Source organism: Macrosteles quadrilineatus, unplaced genomic scaffold (assembly GCF_028750875.1).
Source record: "Macrosteles quadrilineatus isolate MER2022 unplaced genomic scaffold, UCM_ALF_1.0 Scaffold_1__1_contigs__length_201487025, whole genome shotgun sequence".
In the NCBI taxonomy this organism is placed as follows: Eukaryota; Metazoa; Arthropoda; class Insecta; order Hemiptera; family Cicadellidae; genus Macrosteles; species Macrosteles quadrilineatus.
In genome coordinates, this window is record NW_026542594.1 from 19,380,129 (window position 1) to 19,402,228 (window position 22,100).

The window sequence follows — 22,100 nt, forward strand, 5'->3', positions numbered from 1 at the left end:
TGTGTAAGCGGTGAGAGTACGGAAATGGGATTTGTACAATTTTCTTCAGAATTTAAAGGACTATAACATACTAAATTTTTATCAAAATCGTTCGAGACAATTTTGGGAAAATCTTTTTTTCCGTTATTTTATGGGGTTTTTATGGGAAAATAACATAATTTACAATAACTTTTGAACCGTAATTTTTACAGAGATGGGATTTGTACCATTTTGTTCAGAATATAAAGAACTATAACACACTAAATTTTTATAAAAACCTTTTGGGCCATTTTTGGAAAAATCCTATTTTTCCGTTATTTTATGGGGTTTCATGGGAAAATCCCCATTAAAAATAAAAATTTCATAAAAATGAAAAAGAAACTATCAAAATTGTAAGGACCATAACATACTATGTTAAATCGAAACCGGATTTTTGTGTAAAATCCTATTTTTCGTTATTTTATGGGGTTCTTATGGGAAAATAACATAATTTACCATAACTTTTGAACCGTAATTTTTACAGAAATGGGATTTGTACCATTTTGTTCAGAATTTAAAGGGCTACAACATACTAAATCTTTATCAAAATCGTTCGGGCCATTTTTGAGAAAATCCGATTTTTCCGGTATTTTATGGGTTTTTATGGGAAAATCCCCATTGAAAATCAAAATTTCAAAAAAATGAAAAAAACGCCTGGAGATACCATGGATTAGAACCTACATACCAAATTTCATCGAAATCGGACCTCAGGTGTAGTCTCTAGCTCTGTACACATCCAGACACACAGACACACAGACACACAGACACACAGACACACAGACACACACACACACACACACACAGACATCACTTCGAAAACCACTTTTTTGGGTCCAGAGGGACCCAAAACAAATATATCCACTCAAAACTCAAACTCGAAAATTTTGACGAAAACAATACTTTCTCCATATACTATGGTATAGGGGGAGAAAGTAAAAAACTAGAGATCCCTAAGACTATTTGAAATCAAAGGGCATAACGGGCGTTTTATGAAGCATTTCGATTGATGTTGTTAGTCTTCCTAAAATCAATATTTATAGTCAACCAACTCAAAATAAAATAATGGAAAGCTTATTTAACTTACTTTTGCAAATCATTACTGTATTATTATCTGGGAACTTTCACATTTTACAATACGCAATGTAATTTTAACATCAATAGAAACTTATGCAAGATGGTAAAACGTAAGCTAGAAAAGCTAGGACTAAGTCCACAAAGGACACTTACCAACTCATTGCGATTACAGTAGTACAAGGAACACAAGTCCACGGCACAAAATCAACTACGAAACGCAATGTTGGACGAACAATCGCGAACTGAACTCTTCAACGATTAAACAAGATTTACCGAGAATTGCGATAAGCAAGCACGCGAATCTTCTGATGCCATTCCCGAGTGTAAAACACAGACCTTTGGCAATTAATTGATAACTGTTTATAGACCAAGAGGTGGAAGTCTGCCAACTATTGAATGATGATGACTCAACCTAGAGATAGCCTTGAAGCATTTCTGGCGGAGGTAAGATCGTGATTTGGGCATATACAGAACTTGTCTGGTGAAATATACTATAAATTGTTTGATAGTTCTGTATTAGTAGCTTATTATGAAGTTCTCTACGCTGCTCATGTAATAAGAGCAGAGCGTATTTCAAGCTGGATATGGGATTCAAAGGAGTTATATAAGTGTCTGGTATATAGTGATGTTTTTTCATACGGTATAGTAACGTTTCGAATCTATAAAATTTAGGTAAGAACACCGTAATATACGGATTTATTTCACCAAAAAGCCCCCGTCAAGAGAAAACAATATACATTGAAATATTAAATGCACGTAAAACTACTATACGAGCTCTTCCATAACAATTTAGTTTTTGTAACTGTAATCAGTGTAGTCTGTAAGGTAATGTTCAACCCTTTAACCCAGAATACATGTTCTGTGGACTTAAATGTTTGCTACAAAACTACTCCGTTACTACTAGATGTGCCTTTTGTTGTGTTCTAAATTCCAATGTTATGGATTCACGCCATTGGCCTTGATGTTTATTTTATTTTATTTTATAAAATGTCAGATATTAAGGGTCTTTATCAGTGGTAGCCATCTTGAAATTTAGTCGCATAAAATTGTTAACTTTTGTGTGATAAGGCACGCGAAATACCGGAAAAGGCTTTCAGATTTAGTACAGTAGTTTGACAGAGCGCCACAAAAATTGAATCGCTGGAGTTAAGTTGGAGTTGCCAATTCACTGATGAAATCGATAGGCCTATTATGTTACACAAATTGAAAACATAAAAATACATTTTGGGTTGTGGTTATTAGTTGTATACACGCAGGAAAACGTTTTGAAAGAGTATAGTATTAGGTTCATTTTTTTGACCACAACTTTTCCTCGTACAAATTACTCAATACTGAAAAATAAAATTATTTTGATCAAATAATTATTCCATGATTTTTTGTTATCCATGGAATTGTCAACCCAAGGTTGACTTTGGACAGAGACAAAAGGAGGGTTTGGATTTGTCTTTACTTTACAAACACCTGTTGGCAGAAATAAAGAGACAACGCACCAAACATTGACATATCCTAAATGAAATTACAGTACAGTACTAAAAAATAAAGTTTGACCGATTCATATTTTGTTATTATCATAACAAACTATTTATATTTTTAAGTAGGATAAGTTAGTTGCATAGTTACCTGTTGCGCCGAAGAACTGGCCGTCTTCTGTGTTTGCATGGAGCCAACAGAATTCTTCTTCTGGAAGTTCTCCATGACGGCGGCCATCTTTGGTGTGACGTCAACATTGTCTGTCCCCTCGGTCGGGAAATCTGACATCTGAAACAAAAACACGGTCAAAATACTGATTCAAAGGCTGACAACGAACTGCACTCACGGTCAAAGGAATTTACAAGGGTTGGAAGGGTAGCCCGCCTAAGCCATATGGAACTGCACTCACGGTCAAAAATCGGTCTTTCACGGCTGAACGCTTCGCTAGCCCCTTAGTCATCTGTTTATTCCGTCCTCTGTCTTACTTTATCCAATACTTTATTTAATACACGTTTTAGTGTCTGTCCCAATAAATACAACAATAACTAACCTAACCTAACCTTTACAAAAGAAGCTTCGTTATAATAGGAATATAGCCTATCATGTTATCGTAAATACTATGCTAGAATTTTCTGTACACATGTGTATTTTTTACAATGTCAGTAGTAAGTTTATTTTTTGACGTTTAGATTAATTTAATCAAAACTTTTCAATATATTTCAACTAATTTAATAAGTTTTAATCAATTCAATCATGGTGTTAAAAATAGGCTAATTAAAAACTGACCGTGAGTGCAGTTCCGGTACCCCCAGAAAGGTTCAAAGTGACCGTGAGTGCAGTTCCGTAGTTGGATTAGGACCAGGGACTGACCGTGAGTGCAGTTCCAGCCCTCCCGATTCAAAGTATAGGAGAGGAATTTACTCAGTAGTTCATGGGAGGTAGGTGGAATGAATATTCCGCGCCAGTTCGATAACTGTGTAGATGCTGTAGATACTAACTAAAGGAGGTTACAATAAAATTACATGTGTCAGTCTATGATTGCTCCAAAATGATTGTCCAGTCTCTCAAATATGAGCCATCTGGGGTAGCATGGCATACCACTTCGTACCCAAATACACTGAAGGTTACTTTAAACTTAATTCTTCTCTATAATTCTTTGACTAGTGTACATGTTGCTCGAATTCGAGCAATTACAAAGTATTACAGGAGTTATTTCAGATTGAATAACAGTCATATTTACAATGAATTTAAAAGAGTCAACTCAAATATTACCGTTGTGTAACTCAGACCCTGTTTATCTTCGTTATTGATAAACCTAAAGCATTCCGGACGGTTCTCTCCTTCTCAAAATGCCTCGCTGTACAGGCAACACAGGTCATTAATAGAGGGCCAATTGAGAACGAAAAGTCGTTTTGGGGTAGTGTAAGGGCGCATTTGTAACCAAATAGTTGAAGTTGTCCAGGTTCATGTTCAGACTGTTAAGCTGATGAGTTAAGCCTATTACGCGCCACTGTTCTGTAGTTGCGGTCGTTATCACGATTGCGCCTCCTGTCTATGTTTCGTTGTCGTTGCGTCGGAGACATTTAAAAGAAATAAACAACAAATAATAAACAAATTATAGCTACACAAAACAACGATAAATGCACAAATTTAAGTTACAATCATGCTAACACAATCCATCATAGCGACACAAAACAACGATAAATACACAAATTTAAGATACAACCATACTAACACGATCCGTCTTGGGGGTTATGTTTACACAAACTCAAATCTTATCTTATCTTACTAATATTATAAATCTGAAAGTTTGTGAGTTTGTGTGTATGTTTGTGTGTATGTTTGTGTGTGTGTTTGTGTGTGTGTTTGTTGCTCAATCACGCATAAACTACTGGACGGATTGGGCTGAAATTTGGCATGATGATAGCTCACATTCCCGATTAACATTAAAGCATATTCTTATCTCAAAAACCCTTTCGGGCTCCGCCCCAGTGGCTCTGTAGTTCCCCATGTTAATCTTATGATTTTTCATATTTAAAAGGAATTAATGAATCTTAACAGCTGTCTCAATTAAACAAGTTGGTTCTGTTCTATGATGTTCAACAGCATAAAAGTTACAAGGATTACCAACAGGGCGCAGCACTATTAATTTTTTTTTATTTATGACAACAGCTAATTTCCGACCAAAAGGTGAGTGAGCGTAGCGAACGAACTTCAACCTTGAGGCGAGTTAGCGTAGCGAACGAGCTAACCTGAAGGCAAGTGAGCGCAGCGAACGAGCTCCAACCTAAAGGTGAGTGAGCGTAGCGAACGAACTTCAACCAGGACGTGAATGAGCCATGCGAATACTTATGAAGTTAAACGGGGCGAAGCCCGCGGGTACAGCTAGTAGTAAATAAATGTACTCAATGTGTTTCATTGAATTTTGAAAAGTAAATAACAGCAATAAAATTATACAGCTGATCAAAATGTAAACAATTATGTTCTTCATAAGGATAACATGGGAACTTTTAAAGCCACTGGGGCAGAGCCCAAGGGACTTTTTCAAAAATGTAAGGTCAGTTTGCAAATCTACGCGACACGCTCTTTCCAATGAGACGTCAATGGATAAAATCGGTTAAGAAATGGCGGAGGAGTTCAACCGACAAACTTTCGTGTAGCGTATTAATTATATAGATTGCCTTTGACAGCAGACTGAAGAAGGCTTTTGATACATAATTATATATATAATATATATAGAGCTCACAGTCCCATGGGAGGTTTAATTGGTTTTACCGGTTTTCTATGTGTTTTATCTCATCCAAAGTAATAAATATGAATATTGTTTGTGCTCTTTCAGCAACAAAAAATACTAAACAATAAATTCCCTTCCATGAGTATACACATACAGAAAATAAACATCAATGATGGATAATTAGCATACATAGGTAGTTAATTGAAAAGTTTTGTAATAACTCTGTGGTATAGTAATAAACGTCAGTAATACATTGCAAACAGATCACAATATTTTATCACTGTTTACCAGAAGTTGCTGGGATAAACAACTCAATTGCAACATGGCGTGGGGTCGTGGGTTTGTGTATGTTACCATATGCAGGTGGGCGTGGACTCGAGTTATTTGTAGTAGTAATTAAATATTTAAGACTTTTCATTACATATAACTTTACAACAAGTAACCAGGTGACATGTTAGTTAGGTAAAATTATACATAAGTATAAGTGGAAAAAATATTGACAAATAAAACAACTTAAGTGTACTACTGATGAATACAGATTACTTAGATAGTTTATATGGATTATACATAAACCTAATAATGGGGGCGCAGTTTGTGAATTGTAGTAGTTAGGCATGAGCATTCTGCTCCGGAATGCTGGGTATAAATCCCACTTATCACCATTAAATGTGAATACAACAAAGCACAAATAGTTCCATATATCAATAAAATGTCTACCTGTATTACAGTGTTCGTGCATACCTACGCAATACTTTACATTAACTGCGTTTTAATAGTTTACCAAAAAGTTAGCTTTAACAACAAAGGGCTACTTTTTACAAAGGGGTGTTATTCGCGTGCATTAGAAAGAACTCATATTGAACTAAATTTAATTGTTTCACTTGATTGTACTACTTTATTAAATGATTTTAAAATGTTAATGCACTACCAGTCATAGTGCAGCGTGAAACTATTAATTATATATGACTTGTACATTAATTGGTAAGGATAAAAATGTGTTAAGAGAATAGTTTCGATTTTGTCATCCTTACGCAACTCCTTTAGGTATTTCAAGGTTTAAAGTTGTACGTGCCACGCGGCCCAACATTTCTATATTTCTTCTCCAAACAAAATTGTATTCTACTGTTAGTACCTAAAAGTAAAATGTGTACACTAACAGTGGAGCTTATATCATACCTATTTATAAGACCTAGCTGATAAACAAGCTTATACAATGACAAACAAATTAATCAAATGCACAAATACTTGAATTGTTATTTTTTTATAAACTCTTGCGTAACGAGTCATATAACAATACAGATCTAGCAAGACTTTGTAGACGCATCACTCACACGTGTATGGACAACAATACCCACAAGGTCATCATTACAGAACATGTAAGTAAGTAGCCTTACAAGATGGCTCAAACACAGGAAACTTACGTCAATCCACCGTCAATGTAGGCTCACATAGGTTGACACATGACTAGAAAACTACAAACTACTGCGATTACAGAACATCGGTGAAACGGCATCAGCCGCCTGACACCAGAACCAACTAAACAGACGCTAGAAGTATTTACTCTCGTCACCACGTTTATCCCGTTTATCCTATTTTGTCCCTCACTACGCAGTAAATCGCTTCTTAACTTACAGCATACACATGAAATAAACACAAAACACTACATGTTATAAAACATATAATGAATCATAGGCAGTTTGATTGTACATGTGTTGATATCAACAAATAGCCTAACATTAAGGGTATGCAAACTCATTTTATCCCACATTCGGGATAAAATCCCTCCAGAACCGCTGTACCTGGGACCGGTACCGTGCTGTAGTGGGCACCGGTCAAGGTTACGACGGACAGACAGACAGACGCCTACTGCACTGTGCACGGTACTTCCGGTTCCGCGTGCGCATGCGTTCTCTCATGCATTGAAAACAAAACAAAAATGAAAATAAATAGCTATTTAGGTGGGATTAAGTTTTTGATTATATGCGCGCAGCATACCTCTACCTGAAACATTAATCGTTCAGGGATAAATTTGACAATTTTTGTAATCAGTAGTACTGTAAATACAATAGTAAGTAGACAAATAAAGTTTTGCCAGTGATGATAAATGTACTCATTTATAGACAACTAGCAACAGAGCCCGTTGTAGTTAAATACAACGGTCCCTAGAAAGTACAGTGGTACATAATATATGCCCTTGTAAGTACCTGAACATTTTTTTAAGAATGAAATTGTTTAGAAACTGATTTTCTAAAAGAGTAAAATAATGAAAAACACAAATAAAATTTTACAAAAATATTTTATTTACAGTATTTCTTTGTAAATAATATTCTTTGTAAAGACTTCATCTGAATGTTTTAACAATCTTCCTTGTTCTTTGCCAGGGATAATTTTAATTTTTATGTCTTCAAACCTTTTAACCCTTGATATTGCAACATACAATTGTCCATGGCTGAATACTGGTGCTGGAAGGTATATCCCAACTTTATCCAATGGCGGCCTTGTGCTATGTTTATTGTAATAGCAAACGCTAATTTTAAAGGAAATTGCCGTCTTTTTAAAACAAATGGTAAATCTGTGTCCGTCTGTGCTAAGTCAATCCTTGGAATGAATACAATTTCACGTGCTGCTGATCCAGTTAAAACCTCAGCAATTATTAAATTGGGCTTGAGTTCTTTAACAATTAATCGTGTGCCATTACATAACCCCCGTTTTGTGTTAAGATTTCGTAGCGACAGATCCAATTTTTTAATTTAATTTGTGTATTGGCATTCCCAATACACAAATTAAGGAGGTTGAGGAAGTTGCATCATCTCTGAGTGAAGTGTTGGTCAGACTATCTTGTTCTGTTTCTTTTTCATTTTCTAGGTCTCCATCCTTTTGATTGCTTGATAAACACTTTTTTACCCCTTGGAGTAAATCTTTATCTATACTATAATTTGGTTTCTTCAATTTATTTTTATGAGCTGTTGATTCACGTCTGCCAGAACATGTTTTACTTTTTCTATTTTTTGATGCACGGCCACGTTTTGATTTTGGTAAGATTATATCCTCTTGATTCTCAGGCATACTATTGTCTATCAAAACATCGTAATGCCCAGCATCCACATTTCCTGAGAATCGTAGTTTATAGATCGTTGTGCCTTCACCAACCGTTACAAAATAATCCAATTTCTCAGCATATATTTTGAATTGGCAGTCAAAAACTCTTGCTGCAGCTTCGATTTCGACATTACCGGCGTATTCCCCATCTTTGGTCATCAAATTTCTGTATTGCGTCGCGTTTTTTACTTCTAGTCTATATGTCTTATCCCCTACGATCAAAGGACAATAGTAGTCCCAGTTATTGACGACTTCATCAACTACCGTGGATCGTATATCACTGTATCTGGATTGAGATTTATGGCATAAAAATGAGACACTTCTAAAGAAACAGTTTCCATCACCAACCATGTAGTGAAGAGTAAAGTTATTCATTTTTCAACTAATGTAAAATATTTAGTTTATAATTAACAGTTCAAAATAACGAATATTAAATACTATTTTAAACTGTGAATTATAAATTAAATTTGAATAATTTATAATTGACAGTTTAAAATAATAATTTTTGGTTATGAAATCCATACATCATTTATCTTACCAATACTTATTAATGGTACAGATTAAAAACATCACTTTAGAAACACACTTTACGGACGCACAATTTGTTTTTCAGGATTAATTTTGCAAACAGTGTCATTTAGAGGCTTCTGATTGACTATAACGAAGGTTTAGTAATTGAAAAATTATTTTTGTTCATAGAGTAAAATTATAAATGCCTCAAATTCAATTTTATATTTTTTTATTATAAAATTAAACCGTCATAACCTAACCTAACCAACCAAACTTGTTGATAATGAAAAAAATCCAATACAAAAAAATTGTGATACGGGTAGGATTCGAACCCGGATCCTTCGGATCATCACCCCATCACTCTATCCACTACCCCACCGAGGCCGATGGCATCAGCCGTATCGTCGCGGTAATGATGTTCCCTCAGCCAAACAGAAGCCTCAAAATAATACTGTAGGCAACACTAATCCTGAAATAAAAATTCAGCTTTACGCACCTCAACCGCCAATTCAAATAGTAAACAACTAAATGTAAACAAAGAAAAATCAAGGAAATAACAGTTCCATATGATCAGATGATGCATACTGGCTAACCCATTATTACTACCATAACATTTTTTTTGATTATTCATACCGGCAAACGCATTACTACCATAAATAAATAAAACTCAAACTTTACTAATTATTTGGAAATCTATACAGATTTTATTGACCTATTAATTAATAAAATCGGTCCAGTAGAACTGTAGATTTAGTTGTAGAAAGTTAACAAAAATCTCTCCAAGTCAATATTTTCTCACCACAATAAATTAGGAGGTTGCTAAGTTTTTTTGCAAATAACTCTTAAACGGTGAGGAAATCGACTAAAGTGGAAGGTGATATTCTGAAAGAGAATAAAATTTGCTACAAAGTACTCTTGGGCGTTTTTTGAAAATATTCAAAAAAGGAAACCTAAAGTTAACTATAAATTGAAATTTTAAAATATTAACTATAAAAAAAAACGGTTTTTAATGTATTTTTGCTTTTTATTCTTTATTCACCACAAATATTTAATAAAATCAAACTTTCATAATTATTTGCAAATCTACACAAATTAGGCTTTCCAACGATACATTAGTTAACAAAATCGGTTCAGTAGAAGTCTAGATTTAGTTGTACAAAGTTTAACAAAAATATCCCTAATTCAGTATTTTTAACAACTAAAAATTTGGAGGTCACTTATCTAATTTGACAATAACTTTTAAATGGTGAGTAAATCGTAGAAAATGCACGTGATATTCTGAAAGAAGATAAAATTTCCTACAAATAACTTCTGTGTATTTCTTGAAATTATTTAATAAATGCAGCCAAAAGCTGACTACAAATATAAACTTGAAAATAAAAACCTGAAAAAACAGTTTTTAAAGTATTTTTGTTATTTTTATTTTTCCTCCACAAATATTAAATAAAATCAAACTTTCATAATTATTTGCAAATCTACATGAGTAAGGCTTTCCAATGACTCATTAATTAACAAAATCGGTCCGGTAGAAGTCTAGATTTAGTTGTACAAAGTTTAACAAAAATATCCCAAACTCAATATTTTCTCATTATTATAAATTCGGAGGTTGCTTAGCTTTTTTGCAAATAACTTTTAAATGGTGAGGAAATCGACCAAAGTGGAAGGTGATATTCTGAAAGAGAATAAAATTTCCTACAAATTGATACCATACACTTCTTGGAAACACTAAAAAAAGCAGCTAAAAGTCGCACCCAAATAAAAAGTGTGAAAAACACCGTTTTCAATGTATTTCTTATGGAAAACATGTTTGTTTGAAATTTTTCACCATAAATCATAATAAAAACAAACTTTCATAATTATTTGCAAATCTACACGACCTAAGCTTTCCATCGACCCATTAATTAATAAAATCGGTCCAGTAGAACTCTAGATTTAGTTGTACAAAGATTTTTAAAACTGAATTATATATAGAATAGATATAGAATAGATAGTACAAATCTATTGTCTGTGTCTATAGTTTCGGCTATCAAGGCTGGGGAATGTATAATTGGATTATTTTGATTTGCGTATTATTAGTGTTTAGTATTATTTTTTTAGTACTGTAGGCTAATTGGTACTATAGGTATATATAGTCAATGTTGGTATTAATAGTATTAGTGTATTAGTGTTTCCGTATCTTTAATTTTTAAGTGATTAATACAATGGTGTATCTGATTAACGTTTTGTATCAGTTGAAAATGTGGACTATAAGTTTGGAATTACTAAGAACTTAATAAAACATCAAAAGGTTGTATTTTGTTAATAGTTCCTAACTCCAATAGTTCTAATGCAAATGAGCAATCGTTGGAAATTCTAAAGCTTTGACATTATTCACATAAAAAATTAATTTTTCTAGGGGTAGATAGTTACCGCGGAACGAAAGCATTTTTTTACTATAATAACCATGATGGTACTGTAACAAATTCAAATTTCAAGCCCACGGCATGTTGCAGTTTACAATGTAAAATTCAATCGTTTTGTAGTACCACAGAATAAAGAAAGGATAGCATGTATATTCTCAGTAAAATCAAGCTGGGAATAATTTCGTTAATCGTTCCAAAGTGATTACATATATGCTGCATTTGTTTCAATTGTACTGGCTAAATAATTAGGTAAAACACGGTAGATATCATTTTTAAAGATAGAGACCAAACTATCACCCTAGATTTATTATTTTTGTGTTTTTTACAATAAATATTAAAATCTTCGTTCGTGATGAATATATAACATCTAGCAAAGATAAAGTTCAAAACCATCGCACAACAGAACCAAGTAGTTGGATTCTCAACAAATCATCAGCCGCATGATTAATGTTTTCTTTATGAAGTTCTGTGACGTAACTCGACAAAACTCATGAATACTTCTAGTTCTGGTTATGGCAGCGCAAACAAGTTGACGCCCACTCAGACAGCGACACAATGATGGCTTAAAATTTTCTCCATTGTGGCTTTTGACAGAAGCAACAAGGCGACATTTTCTGCTGAGTTTTTCCATACCACCAAGACTAGCTCTTTCAAAAAAATCATGAGTGATATGCAGAGTACCTCCTGCACCTTTTTAAAACTACATAATGATTTAATTGTGAAAAGTGTGATTTCAAATTTAGTACAAAGTACAACAATGTTATGATGCACATATTGACAATCCAACATTTTTCAATCTATAGTTGAAAATACATTTTATTTCTATAGTAAAATCGTAATACTGTTTCTCAATTATTTAAGTTTCCCATGGCAGTTTGTTTGCTGTTCTTAGTTAGTTATGCTTAGTTAGTTTGGTTATGCTATAGTTTAGGTAAAATCAAAATGTTTTGAAATGTGTTTCTATTTGTTTATTTTTCTGAACCAGAAATAGTGATATATCCGTTATTTAAAAAGTACAGCTATATCTAAAAAAGTTTCGTAAAAGATAAAAAAAAACTTTAACCTTCAAGTTAACAACACTTAACCAAGAAAGTTTTCCAGATAATAGACGGACTTGGATAACAATATTACATGACGTTACTTAGCACAGAAAATATGTGTTTACCGGACGAGTGTGGTCGTTCCCATACGTAATTCCGTACGTATGGGATTTCCATACGAGTGCGGTAAACACACAATATACTCTTAACTTCCCCGAGAGTTTATGCTACTAATTGTAACCAATCACTGTCATTAGAATAAAACTTTGTTTGAAATTTTATCTTAATAAATACGTTGAGCGTGAAAACTCAGAATTGATGACTGTGGAAAATTGTATGGGCTTACCATGGTTTGTACGTTATGGACTAAGCTAATGGATCCTTTATAGATGTTTAAAAAAAGATCAAGAATATTATCTACATTCTTAAATAGCGAGATGTAAACTAAAAGCAGGCTTATATTCAAAGTTAAATGCTGTTAAAATTACATCACCCATCGTCTATTATTGTAGCGTGTTATCTGTAAAAGCATCACAAGTCCGATATGAGAGCTATACGTGTACATTGTACAACCAGGAGATGCCTTATTTTTCAAATCACAAGTGAAAAACTATTATAGGTAATTTAAAAATAATTTTTAAATTGTTTAAGCTATTAGAAATTAATATATCACCATTTTGGATGTTGCTCTGAAAACTAAATACCCCCGCCACAGCAAACCCCCCATTTCCATTTCCCTGATTTGATTTTCAATTAAATCTATTTCAATAACTTTACGTTTAACGAGTACCTACGTTTGCTGCTACAGAGAGGGTAATAAAGTGTGTTTTTAGTAAAATATCAATAGCATATATTATAAAATAAATACATTTGCCAAGTTTGATCAAAATGTATCCATAAACAAGCAAACTACACCAATTTACTAATTTTCCTAAAGAATAACATGACAATTTTAGATTCCAGGTCTTCGGTAATAGCTTATTCCCTATTATGGGAAATTTTCTAAAGTATTAATTTATACGGAACTTTTAGGAATTTCCATCGGCTCAAACACAAAAACTATTTTAATTTCTTAAGCGATGTCATAAGAAATGAGATTTAACAAATAAGTGTAAAAAGTAATGCCTGTGGTTAAGAACACAAATTGTACAAAACAAAATCTCGCGATATCATAAATTTGCACATGTATCATTGTAATTGAGGTATCTGTAACTAATAGCTATTACAGTATTTATTTATTAACTATTATCATAGATAAAAGGAGTGTAGACACTACTTTTGTCTACTTCTATCCATGCTATTATTTATAACTTATATATACACATATTGTATTGTACGGTATTGTAAAAGAGGGATGGACTCAGGTACCAAAGTTTATTGTGCATTATATACACATACGAAATAAATCAACATAAGATGAGCAGTATATTATATTGACCTTTCATATTATATTACAAAAATCCGATACAAACCATTTAGTCAAACCATCATGGTAGATAATGTAAATGTAAAAACCATACTAAAAAGCATTTTCGAACGATACACTATTCACAGTTAGGCTTGTTTAGTTCCTCGTAATTTTCTAGAAAGTAAAATAAATTATCCGATATTGCAGTTTCGGTAGATTTTGGTTTTCAATAAATGAACACTCTTCTTTTTAATAAAAAAAATCAAGTTTTATAGATTAAAACAGGTGAACACCATTTTAATCAATTACTGAATTTAATGAATTACTGCCCTACAAATTAAGTCCGGATTCCCTCCAACATATTTGAAATGTTATTGAACTGTGATCAAATTTATTTTCAACCGAAAAAAACATGAAATCGTAAAAAACCTAATCCTTTACTATTTATAATTGTTAATCTAATCAGCTACTCATTGCCATTTTTATCGACCAACAAATATACAAAAATGAACAAATCATCTTAACTGACCTGCCCGAATCCATAAGTGATTATCCTGAGCCTAACACTCTTGTCTACAGATATTGTTGTCACTTGCTGATGCTGACTCCCGCTGAAGAACGGCTTACCCATCGCTGCATCTGCTGCACAGTGCTGCACAATACTGCACAATACTCCGCTGCAGCACCGAGGACTGTTGATTAGCTCACTATACTGACTCACTATCAGCAATCAGCACTATCGAGACCATCGCACTATCAGTATTGCCAATACAACAGAATCAAGTCAGTGCTACCAATATTCGATCAGCTGAGCAGTGACGTCAAATAACAGGTGTTCTTCGGGGAATCAGATTTTGTGTCAGCTAATTTTTGCTCAAACAAGTTCTGAGTAGTAAATTTAACGCTGCTACTGCGTTGGCATATTTTTTTCTTCAGTTGTTACGTAGAAATGTTTGTTACGTTTTCAAAGAAATAGAACCACCTGGCTTCATTGATTCATTAACGAGTTTTATTGTTCAAATTCATTGTTAGAAACGGTAACATATAAAATCATGCTCTCCTCATAGGCTTACTGATGCAAAAGTAAATATGATAGTATTTTTTCGTTTAGGGGCAGGCGTTAAAACCGGAATGTTGATAGCATGTTTAGTGAAAAAAAGAACGAGCCATATGAACAATTTCTCGCAAAACAAAAACGAAACCATTCCAAATGTTGTTTAAAATCATTATAAATTACAACCACCACAATAATACAGGAAGGAAAATTAATTATAAGCCAATTACATAGCCATAATCTAAACACGTTTAATTTCAATTAGGTTGGAAATAAGACATGGAATGGGGATAGCCTAGCTAGACACTAGAGGTTTTCTTCGTTTTCTATGATTCAGTTCCGATCCGACCATTTCCGATCCGAAGGAGAGTGTGTATTGCTTACGTTTATTTTGGTTTTCTACAGATCCGGTTTCCAAAAATGATTGTCAAGTCAATAAATTGTTGATTTAATAGGTACTGGAATACACCTGGAAACTTAATTTAAAACCATCCTTATAGCATAGAATCTATGATTAACTTTTAACGTATTCTTCAACGTACGTGTGAATCTAGTACCTTATAAATCAACTATTTATTGACTTGTCAAACAATTCAGGAAACCGGACTGGTAGAAAACAGGCAAATAATTACCTACAATACATACGCTATTAGCTTGCGAAAAGCAAATGTTTAGTGTTACTTATTCTTACAATAAGTCCCAATAACACTAAACCTCATAAAAAGTACGCAACACTGCATATAATTTGATCGAGAATTAATTCAGAAAACAGATATACCAATATATGAGCTTGTCTTGACGATAAACAGGGTCTCACAGTACTTGTAATTTGGGTTGCGTAAAAAAACAACATTATTTTAAATTGCTTAAAATTGTGTAGATAATGACCAATTCCCATTGACTATAGAAAAAACTTAACAAAATCAAATAATAAAGATACAAGTTTGAGAAATTGAAGGTGTTCTCCTTTTGTTTACAATCAAAATGTATTTAAACCACAGTATAATTTTATTTTAAAATCGATTTAAGATATTTTACTTTAGCATATTTGTATTATTACAACTGTTTTATTATTTTAGAAAAACATTTCGTTTTGATAAAATTTGTTATTATTATGAATAATATTATTTACAGTTACGGTTGTTTATTCTGTATAAAATTGTGAAATAATTTGAAATGATGAATTGAATTTTGGAATGAAGCTATAATTTGAAGCAGGGATATGGATAATATACCTTATATTTGCAATTTTTGACAAGATATAGTTTAAACACGTTAAACAAGTAAAACAAACCATTTTGAAAAACTCCGCCCTGTCCCTTGTCTTCTTCATTTTGAGGGCGACGGAGTCCCCGCTCTTGTGGTTGGTAGCTGAAGCCCGCATTCTCACTCCTTTACAGTATAGGATAACCACCAGAGAGGCTTATTTTCAAGCAAACACTGTAGTTACCTTGGAACTGTAAGCTAACCTGATATATACTATCATCTCGCTCTCAATGCAACTACAACATTTTATAACTATAAATCTGTAGAGATGCATTAGTATAAGACAAAGTGTGTGCATATCTTATCTTTTTTATTCTTAAGTTTTGACATGGGTAATTACGTATTTACGATATTTAATATGAACCATTCGGAATGGTTATCATATTAACAATATAATACACGAGACTATAGGTCAGTAGGGCCTACACCACTGATGAACTCAGTTTGTAGTAGGCTACTAATCAGTAATCATCTACACCTAAACTGTAATTAGAAAACTCGTGACGTTCGTAGCTAGCGAATTACATCAATTACGTTTACGTCAATGATCAGAACCTCATACAAGTTTCAAGTTTGAATTTACTAAGTGTTTACAGATGTGGAATGTATTTGAATGCTACTTACTATCACATTTAAAACCAAAATCATTTTTGAAGTGATTTTAGCCAACTTAATAGAGGCGTGTATTAAACCAATAGGCGTTAAATAATTACTTTTACCTAAGTATTATTATCCCTCACATAATTATCAAACAACCGCTGAAGTTTAATGTTTTTATGTCCAAACCTTTTTAAATATGTATTGATGTATGCTGATAACACAACATTTGAATAGAATAAAATTTAAAAATAAAGGATCAAAATGCACATTTTCTAGATTTTTTTATTCTTGACTCATCGTTTGCAAACATAACCGTGTATATACGAAGAAGACCAATTGAGAAATAGTAGCACTGTGTTATCCTATGCTGTATGGAATATTCAGTCATATTGGCTAGTTATCAATTATCAACTATTTAAGATGGGGACCACTATGTGCGTATTTTAACTCAAATATGAGTGAAGGATAAGTGTAGGATGAGTGGCGCGATCTTGTAGTCTTGTTAGTGACTAAGGCATAGCTGTAAATAAATAGCGCATATTCACAGTAATATACAAATAATCTTCATGACTAATAATTAAATACTGTATATATAAATTTCTTTTGAATATAGACAAATTCACATAGATAAAACACATAGAGATAATGTCATCATCCAAATTGTAAAATGCTACTTCTATAAAAAAAATCTCTCTGAAAACAACATTTGTTTTATAGTAGACCTATCCATTTTGGTCGATTCCTTGGTCTTTATTTGGTTCTAGTACTATTTTATCATCACCTGGCCGCTTTACCCGGCTAAAAGAAACGTAAAGTTGACTATGGGTAAATACTGGTTTTCCCCCTTTTTTCAAATAAATACCAACTTTTGTGAAGGTTTGGCCTTGCGCTTTAATATAATAAGTAATAGCAAAAGCTAATCGCAGTGGGAATTGAATCCTTGTAAACCTAAACGGCATATTAGGATCTCTAGATATTAGTTTTATTTTTAGCATGAAAAATACCCCTTTGCCTACTCCAGTAATTACTTCTAACTTAAAATTTTATTCAACATAACTAACACAACCAATCGTACTTCATTAACTAATCCAGACCCTTAAAATTGGGAAAAAGTATATTTCAGCTTTATAATAGACATATTACATTACATATTACCATAGACTAACCAACACAAGTAGACTTCTCATCCCATTGTAAATTTTGAAGCTCGTTTTTCATGTCTAGTTCATGTACGCCACACTAGGGGCTAGTGTCGACGAAATTTTGTTTCTATTATTTTAGGGTTAATTTCTTGATTTGTGCTTTACTGTTTGGTTAAATAACTAAGGGACAATTTATTGTTTATGATTAAATCGTATTACTTGGTTAAACGAGGTTTTAAATGTCTGTATTAACGGGAAACAAATTGTAAACAAAACACGACCTCTACATAAACCGTACAGAACTAACAATAAAATTGTCTTCAGCTGTTCCATTAGGATGAGAAATCTACTAAGGGAGTATGTTTTATCTATGATATTACCATATGATTTAAATAAAGTTAAACCACATGTTTTAAAGCTTTAGTGAGTCGGTGGCTCAGTCGGTAGCGTCGCGGACTTCGGGCCCCAGGCAGCGATGTCGTGGGTTCGGAATCGGATCCTGGTCACTGCCGATAACATTTTATCAGTACAGTTCACCTTTGTACTGTACCGGCTCACTCCTTACTTTGCAGTAAACGATCCACGCACGGGCGCTTAGTCTATGTGGACGGGCAAATGCAAGGGTAAAAGAGGCCGCCAACCTCTTTAAAAAAAAGTACCTAAACAAAGCAGACATTACCTAGATTCCAATGCTATTTAAATGTGAATTATTCTATTCCGTAACAACGTTTTGGTGCATAATTAAGAAAAATGAATATTTTTCCCCAAAATGTCATGCCGAGACCTTTAAAATGAGACCTCTCCCAGCTTTCTACGGCCGTTCACTCACAATTTCATTGTAAAATTTTGGTCTTACGGAATTAGATATATAGATACGAGTAACATTTGCGCGCACAATGAATTCAAAAACGGCTGAAACGATTTACTTTAAATCGTTAGAAATGTCGTAGTTTTAGGCTAAAATCGATATCCATACTAGGCTCTGTTCTGGGTTGATTTATTTTTTGCTAACAACTTTAAATGCAAATTTTATATTAATTGCATAACCTTAATTGTTGCTTCTAAATTGTTTGCCTGTTAATGCGAGCCATGATGGTCAGGGGTCTATGACGGATGAAACCATCTGCAGTGTCCTAGCAAACACGAATACTGGAATAAAACCAGGTATGAATAAACATAAACAAATGGCGTTGTTGTCCCGAATCCTATACTAATAGCATTAACATATATTTTGGCAGTTCCATTTAGGCAATGTTAAATAATGTTTATTTTCGGGCCAAAGACGTAATTTGTTTATGTTTGTGATCCATACCGGTTCTTTTCAATTGTTCTTGCTAGCAAATTACAAAAATGCAGTTCAAAAGAAACGGGCATTCCGATGAATACCATTGTGGTTTGATCATAAAATAGACTTATGGTGTATTATTGAGCAATGGTAGAAATATGTCTGTTCTACTACGCATAGTATTTTACCGCAAAACATTACACTGATATTGAAATAAGAGTCTTGAGGAAAAGCTATGGCTATTGTATGGTCTTTGAGAATGCGCCGCTGGCGCAAAATAACCTATAAAAAATGTTGCCTAATAGTTGATGAAATTCTCAGCAAACTAACTTAGATAACTGAGAAATATATGAAACCTTACAGAAGTATAAGCATATGTTTTGTATCAATCCGAAAATACATTTTACTGTTATCCCCAAAATACGCCAAACTTAACCTCAATCAACAAGATATCTTCTTGCCCTACATTCCTACAGTGCCTCCTCCAGATCCGGACGTAGAAAACTAGATCAAGCGCGTCACTGTGCTATGAATCAATGATTTTGGCTCGTTACGTGAGAAAACCAAGGAATATGCGTGGAAAACAATAGTAAAACAGATAAACGAAATAACTTGACACCACAGTCAAAACTTAAGTTTCAGATGCTAAAGGACAGTTTTGCGTTTCATAGGCTTACACTGTACTGCCATAATGTGAAAAGTCGATTTCTTATAATCAAGATTTCTTCAGTGCACTATACCAAATAATTGGGTTTCGTGTTTAGGATCAGATATAATACCTTTGCTGTACTAGTGTGCAAGGTCGCCATGACAAATAAATAGTACATCAAGAATTTGTACAAACTTCATAATAGTTATAGGCTCTATATCAGTCACATGTTGTTACATGGATCTTTTCCGCTTTTATCTTATGGATAGTTTTTGTAGGATTCCTAATATTTTTAGACCATATTACGGATTGCGAATGCGCAAATACTTGTTCTTACAAAGATTATTGTTTCGATACACTCCGAATAGTTTGTAACAAAAACAATACGAGAGCAACGAATAAAGCGCGATGAACAAGATAAAGTGAATAAAGAAGAGAGAAGATTGCGTAAGATAACAAACAACCTTGACCTCCTGATAAGAGATAAACTGACAGCTGTCAATCATTTGCGGCAACAGGCGAGGAAAGGAACAATCACTGATAAGAACGTTTGATCTCTACCGCAACGAGAGATATACTGTATAGGGTATGTGGTCATTGTATACAGCGCATACACTACCAAGAAGTAAACGTTTTATTCAGTGTTCGGTGGACATAGCAACCAAATAATGAGAGCCCTGTTGTTTATCCGTGCTTCGTTCCAGCTTCCAATGCCGTAATGAAACCCCCACCCGCAATAAACTCAGTGTGTACACTTTTGATAGTTTGATTTTAGTGTAAGTTTTTACGGAAAGTAAATAAAAGATACGCTAACGACACTTAAAACACTGTATATTTACGCTTCTACTGATAACTCACAAGACGATAAATATACTTAAAGATGGTAAGTGGTAATCGATTTCGATTGGACACTCCAATCATCATCAGACCCAATAGGCGAATGACAAGAATCTTGTATGGTCCCTACTTATATCCCTACGTTTTTACTTACATAGTGCCTATCTATGTTAATAAAATATTGATGATAAATATTTTACTTGCCACATAGGTCCATAGGTGGTAGACAATAGGTTACATAAGCATTATAAGTGGTAATTTATACAATGCGAAGGGATATAATTTGACACGAGTTACCTGTACTGTACACATCTACTTATCAGAGTTAAGATAACATTGAAAAGCAACATAAAGACGCGGAATACTGGCGATGATAAGATATAGTTTACCTTCGTTTGTACACTTAAAGCACTTAGTTAAACAGAGCAGAAACTGTTGCTTGATGAGAATTTAGTTCAGAAACAATCTGCGCTTTTATTAGATTAAAATAAACCTATAATGGAATCACATTTGATTAACGATGACATCACAAAAATATTACAGTTGAATAGAATCACAGAACTTGAACTTTCATTATATATCAAACAAAAACATAAAACGATCATATCCCTCCCCTACAGCCTAAGGCAGTTTCTGGTACAGTAGTTTGTATATGGCATCTAAACATTTTAGTAATTACATTATGTATCAAGTAGTACAGCGTAAAGGAATCGATTCACAACATGTATTTCGCTTGTTAGAACACCATATATGGCGTTAATAGCGTGCCGTTGAGCATGGTCACCTAATAATTCGCAACCACTCATACTGTAACCAATTCTATATCCTAGCTAAGTTGGAATTACTCTAACGAAAATGTAAATAAATTATTTGCAGTATTAGCCTACACTTCATCCGATATTCATGATAAATTATGTTGTGCACAATAATCATGGTCACTTGAAAGCCTGGCCCTCTGATGAAAAAATGACGCAGTATTAAGAGTATTGAAGTACAACAAAAACGTTGTTCGTTATTTTCTTCTAAAACTTAAGTGGACGCTTCACGGTGAATAAAAATGAGGTGCATCGAATAAATTCAATAACTTCATATCATAAACCAAATGGCAACGCTTATAGAGCTAAAAATAAAACTAATTTACCCGATTGTATAAACTTATAAAATATGTTTTTTTTTTCAAGTGAAGATACATTAGTGATATTACACTTTCTAAGACAAACAAGCCAAATTAATTGTTTGATACCTCAACATTTATAATTTACGAATTCGTCGAAATCATAAATAATTAAAAACATTAAAGGTAACTCTTACTAACCGGCAAATTAAAATTTACATCCTTGAAGTGAGTCGAGTAACTCCAAATGAGAGTCTGGACTTCATAAAGGGTCCACATCACTTTCAACCACCAAATAAAAATAATGTGAGTGTAGATCAACGGGACACAAGTGAATATCAACCGCACAAAACTTCGGATCATGAAAAACACTGTAAATCCCCGGAGCACTGACACCT

The 22,100-nt window shown here is 33.5% G+C and overlaps 1 protein-coding gene across 10 annotated transcripts in view; it reads right to left on the reverse strand.

Annotated features, from left to right (window-relative positions):
• LOC129004640 (NAD(+) hydrolase sarm1) overlaps positions 1-22,100 on the reverse strand; it is a 207,235-nt gene that overhangs the window by 95,461 nt on the left and 89,674 nt on the right. For 6 of the 10 annotated variants that reach the window (XM_054433216.1, XM_054433200.1, XM_054433192.1 and 3 more), the window contains one exon: positions 2,713-2,850. In XM_054433216.1, the coding sequence (XP_054289191.1) occupies positions 2,713-2,850 (138 nt within the window). Of the gene's footprint in view, positions 1-1,245; positions 1,380-2,712; positions 2,851-6,717; positions 6,826-14,284; positions 14,415-16,103; positions 16,209-22,100 lie in introns of those variants that run through there. The other 4 variants (XM_054433212.1, XM_054433207.1, XM_054433232.1 and 1 more) reach the window with 4 other exon arrangements.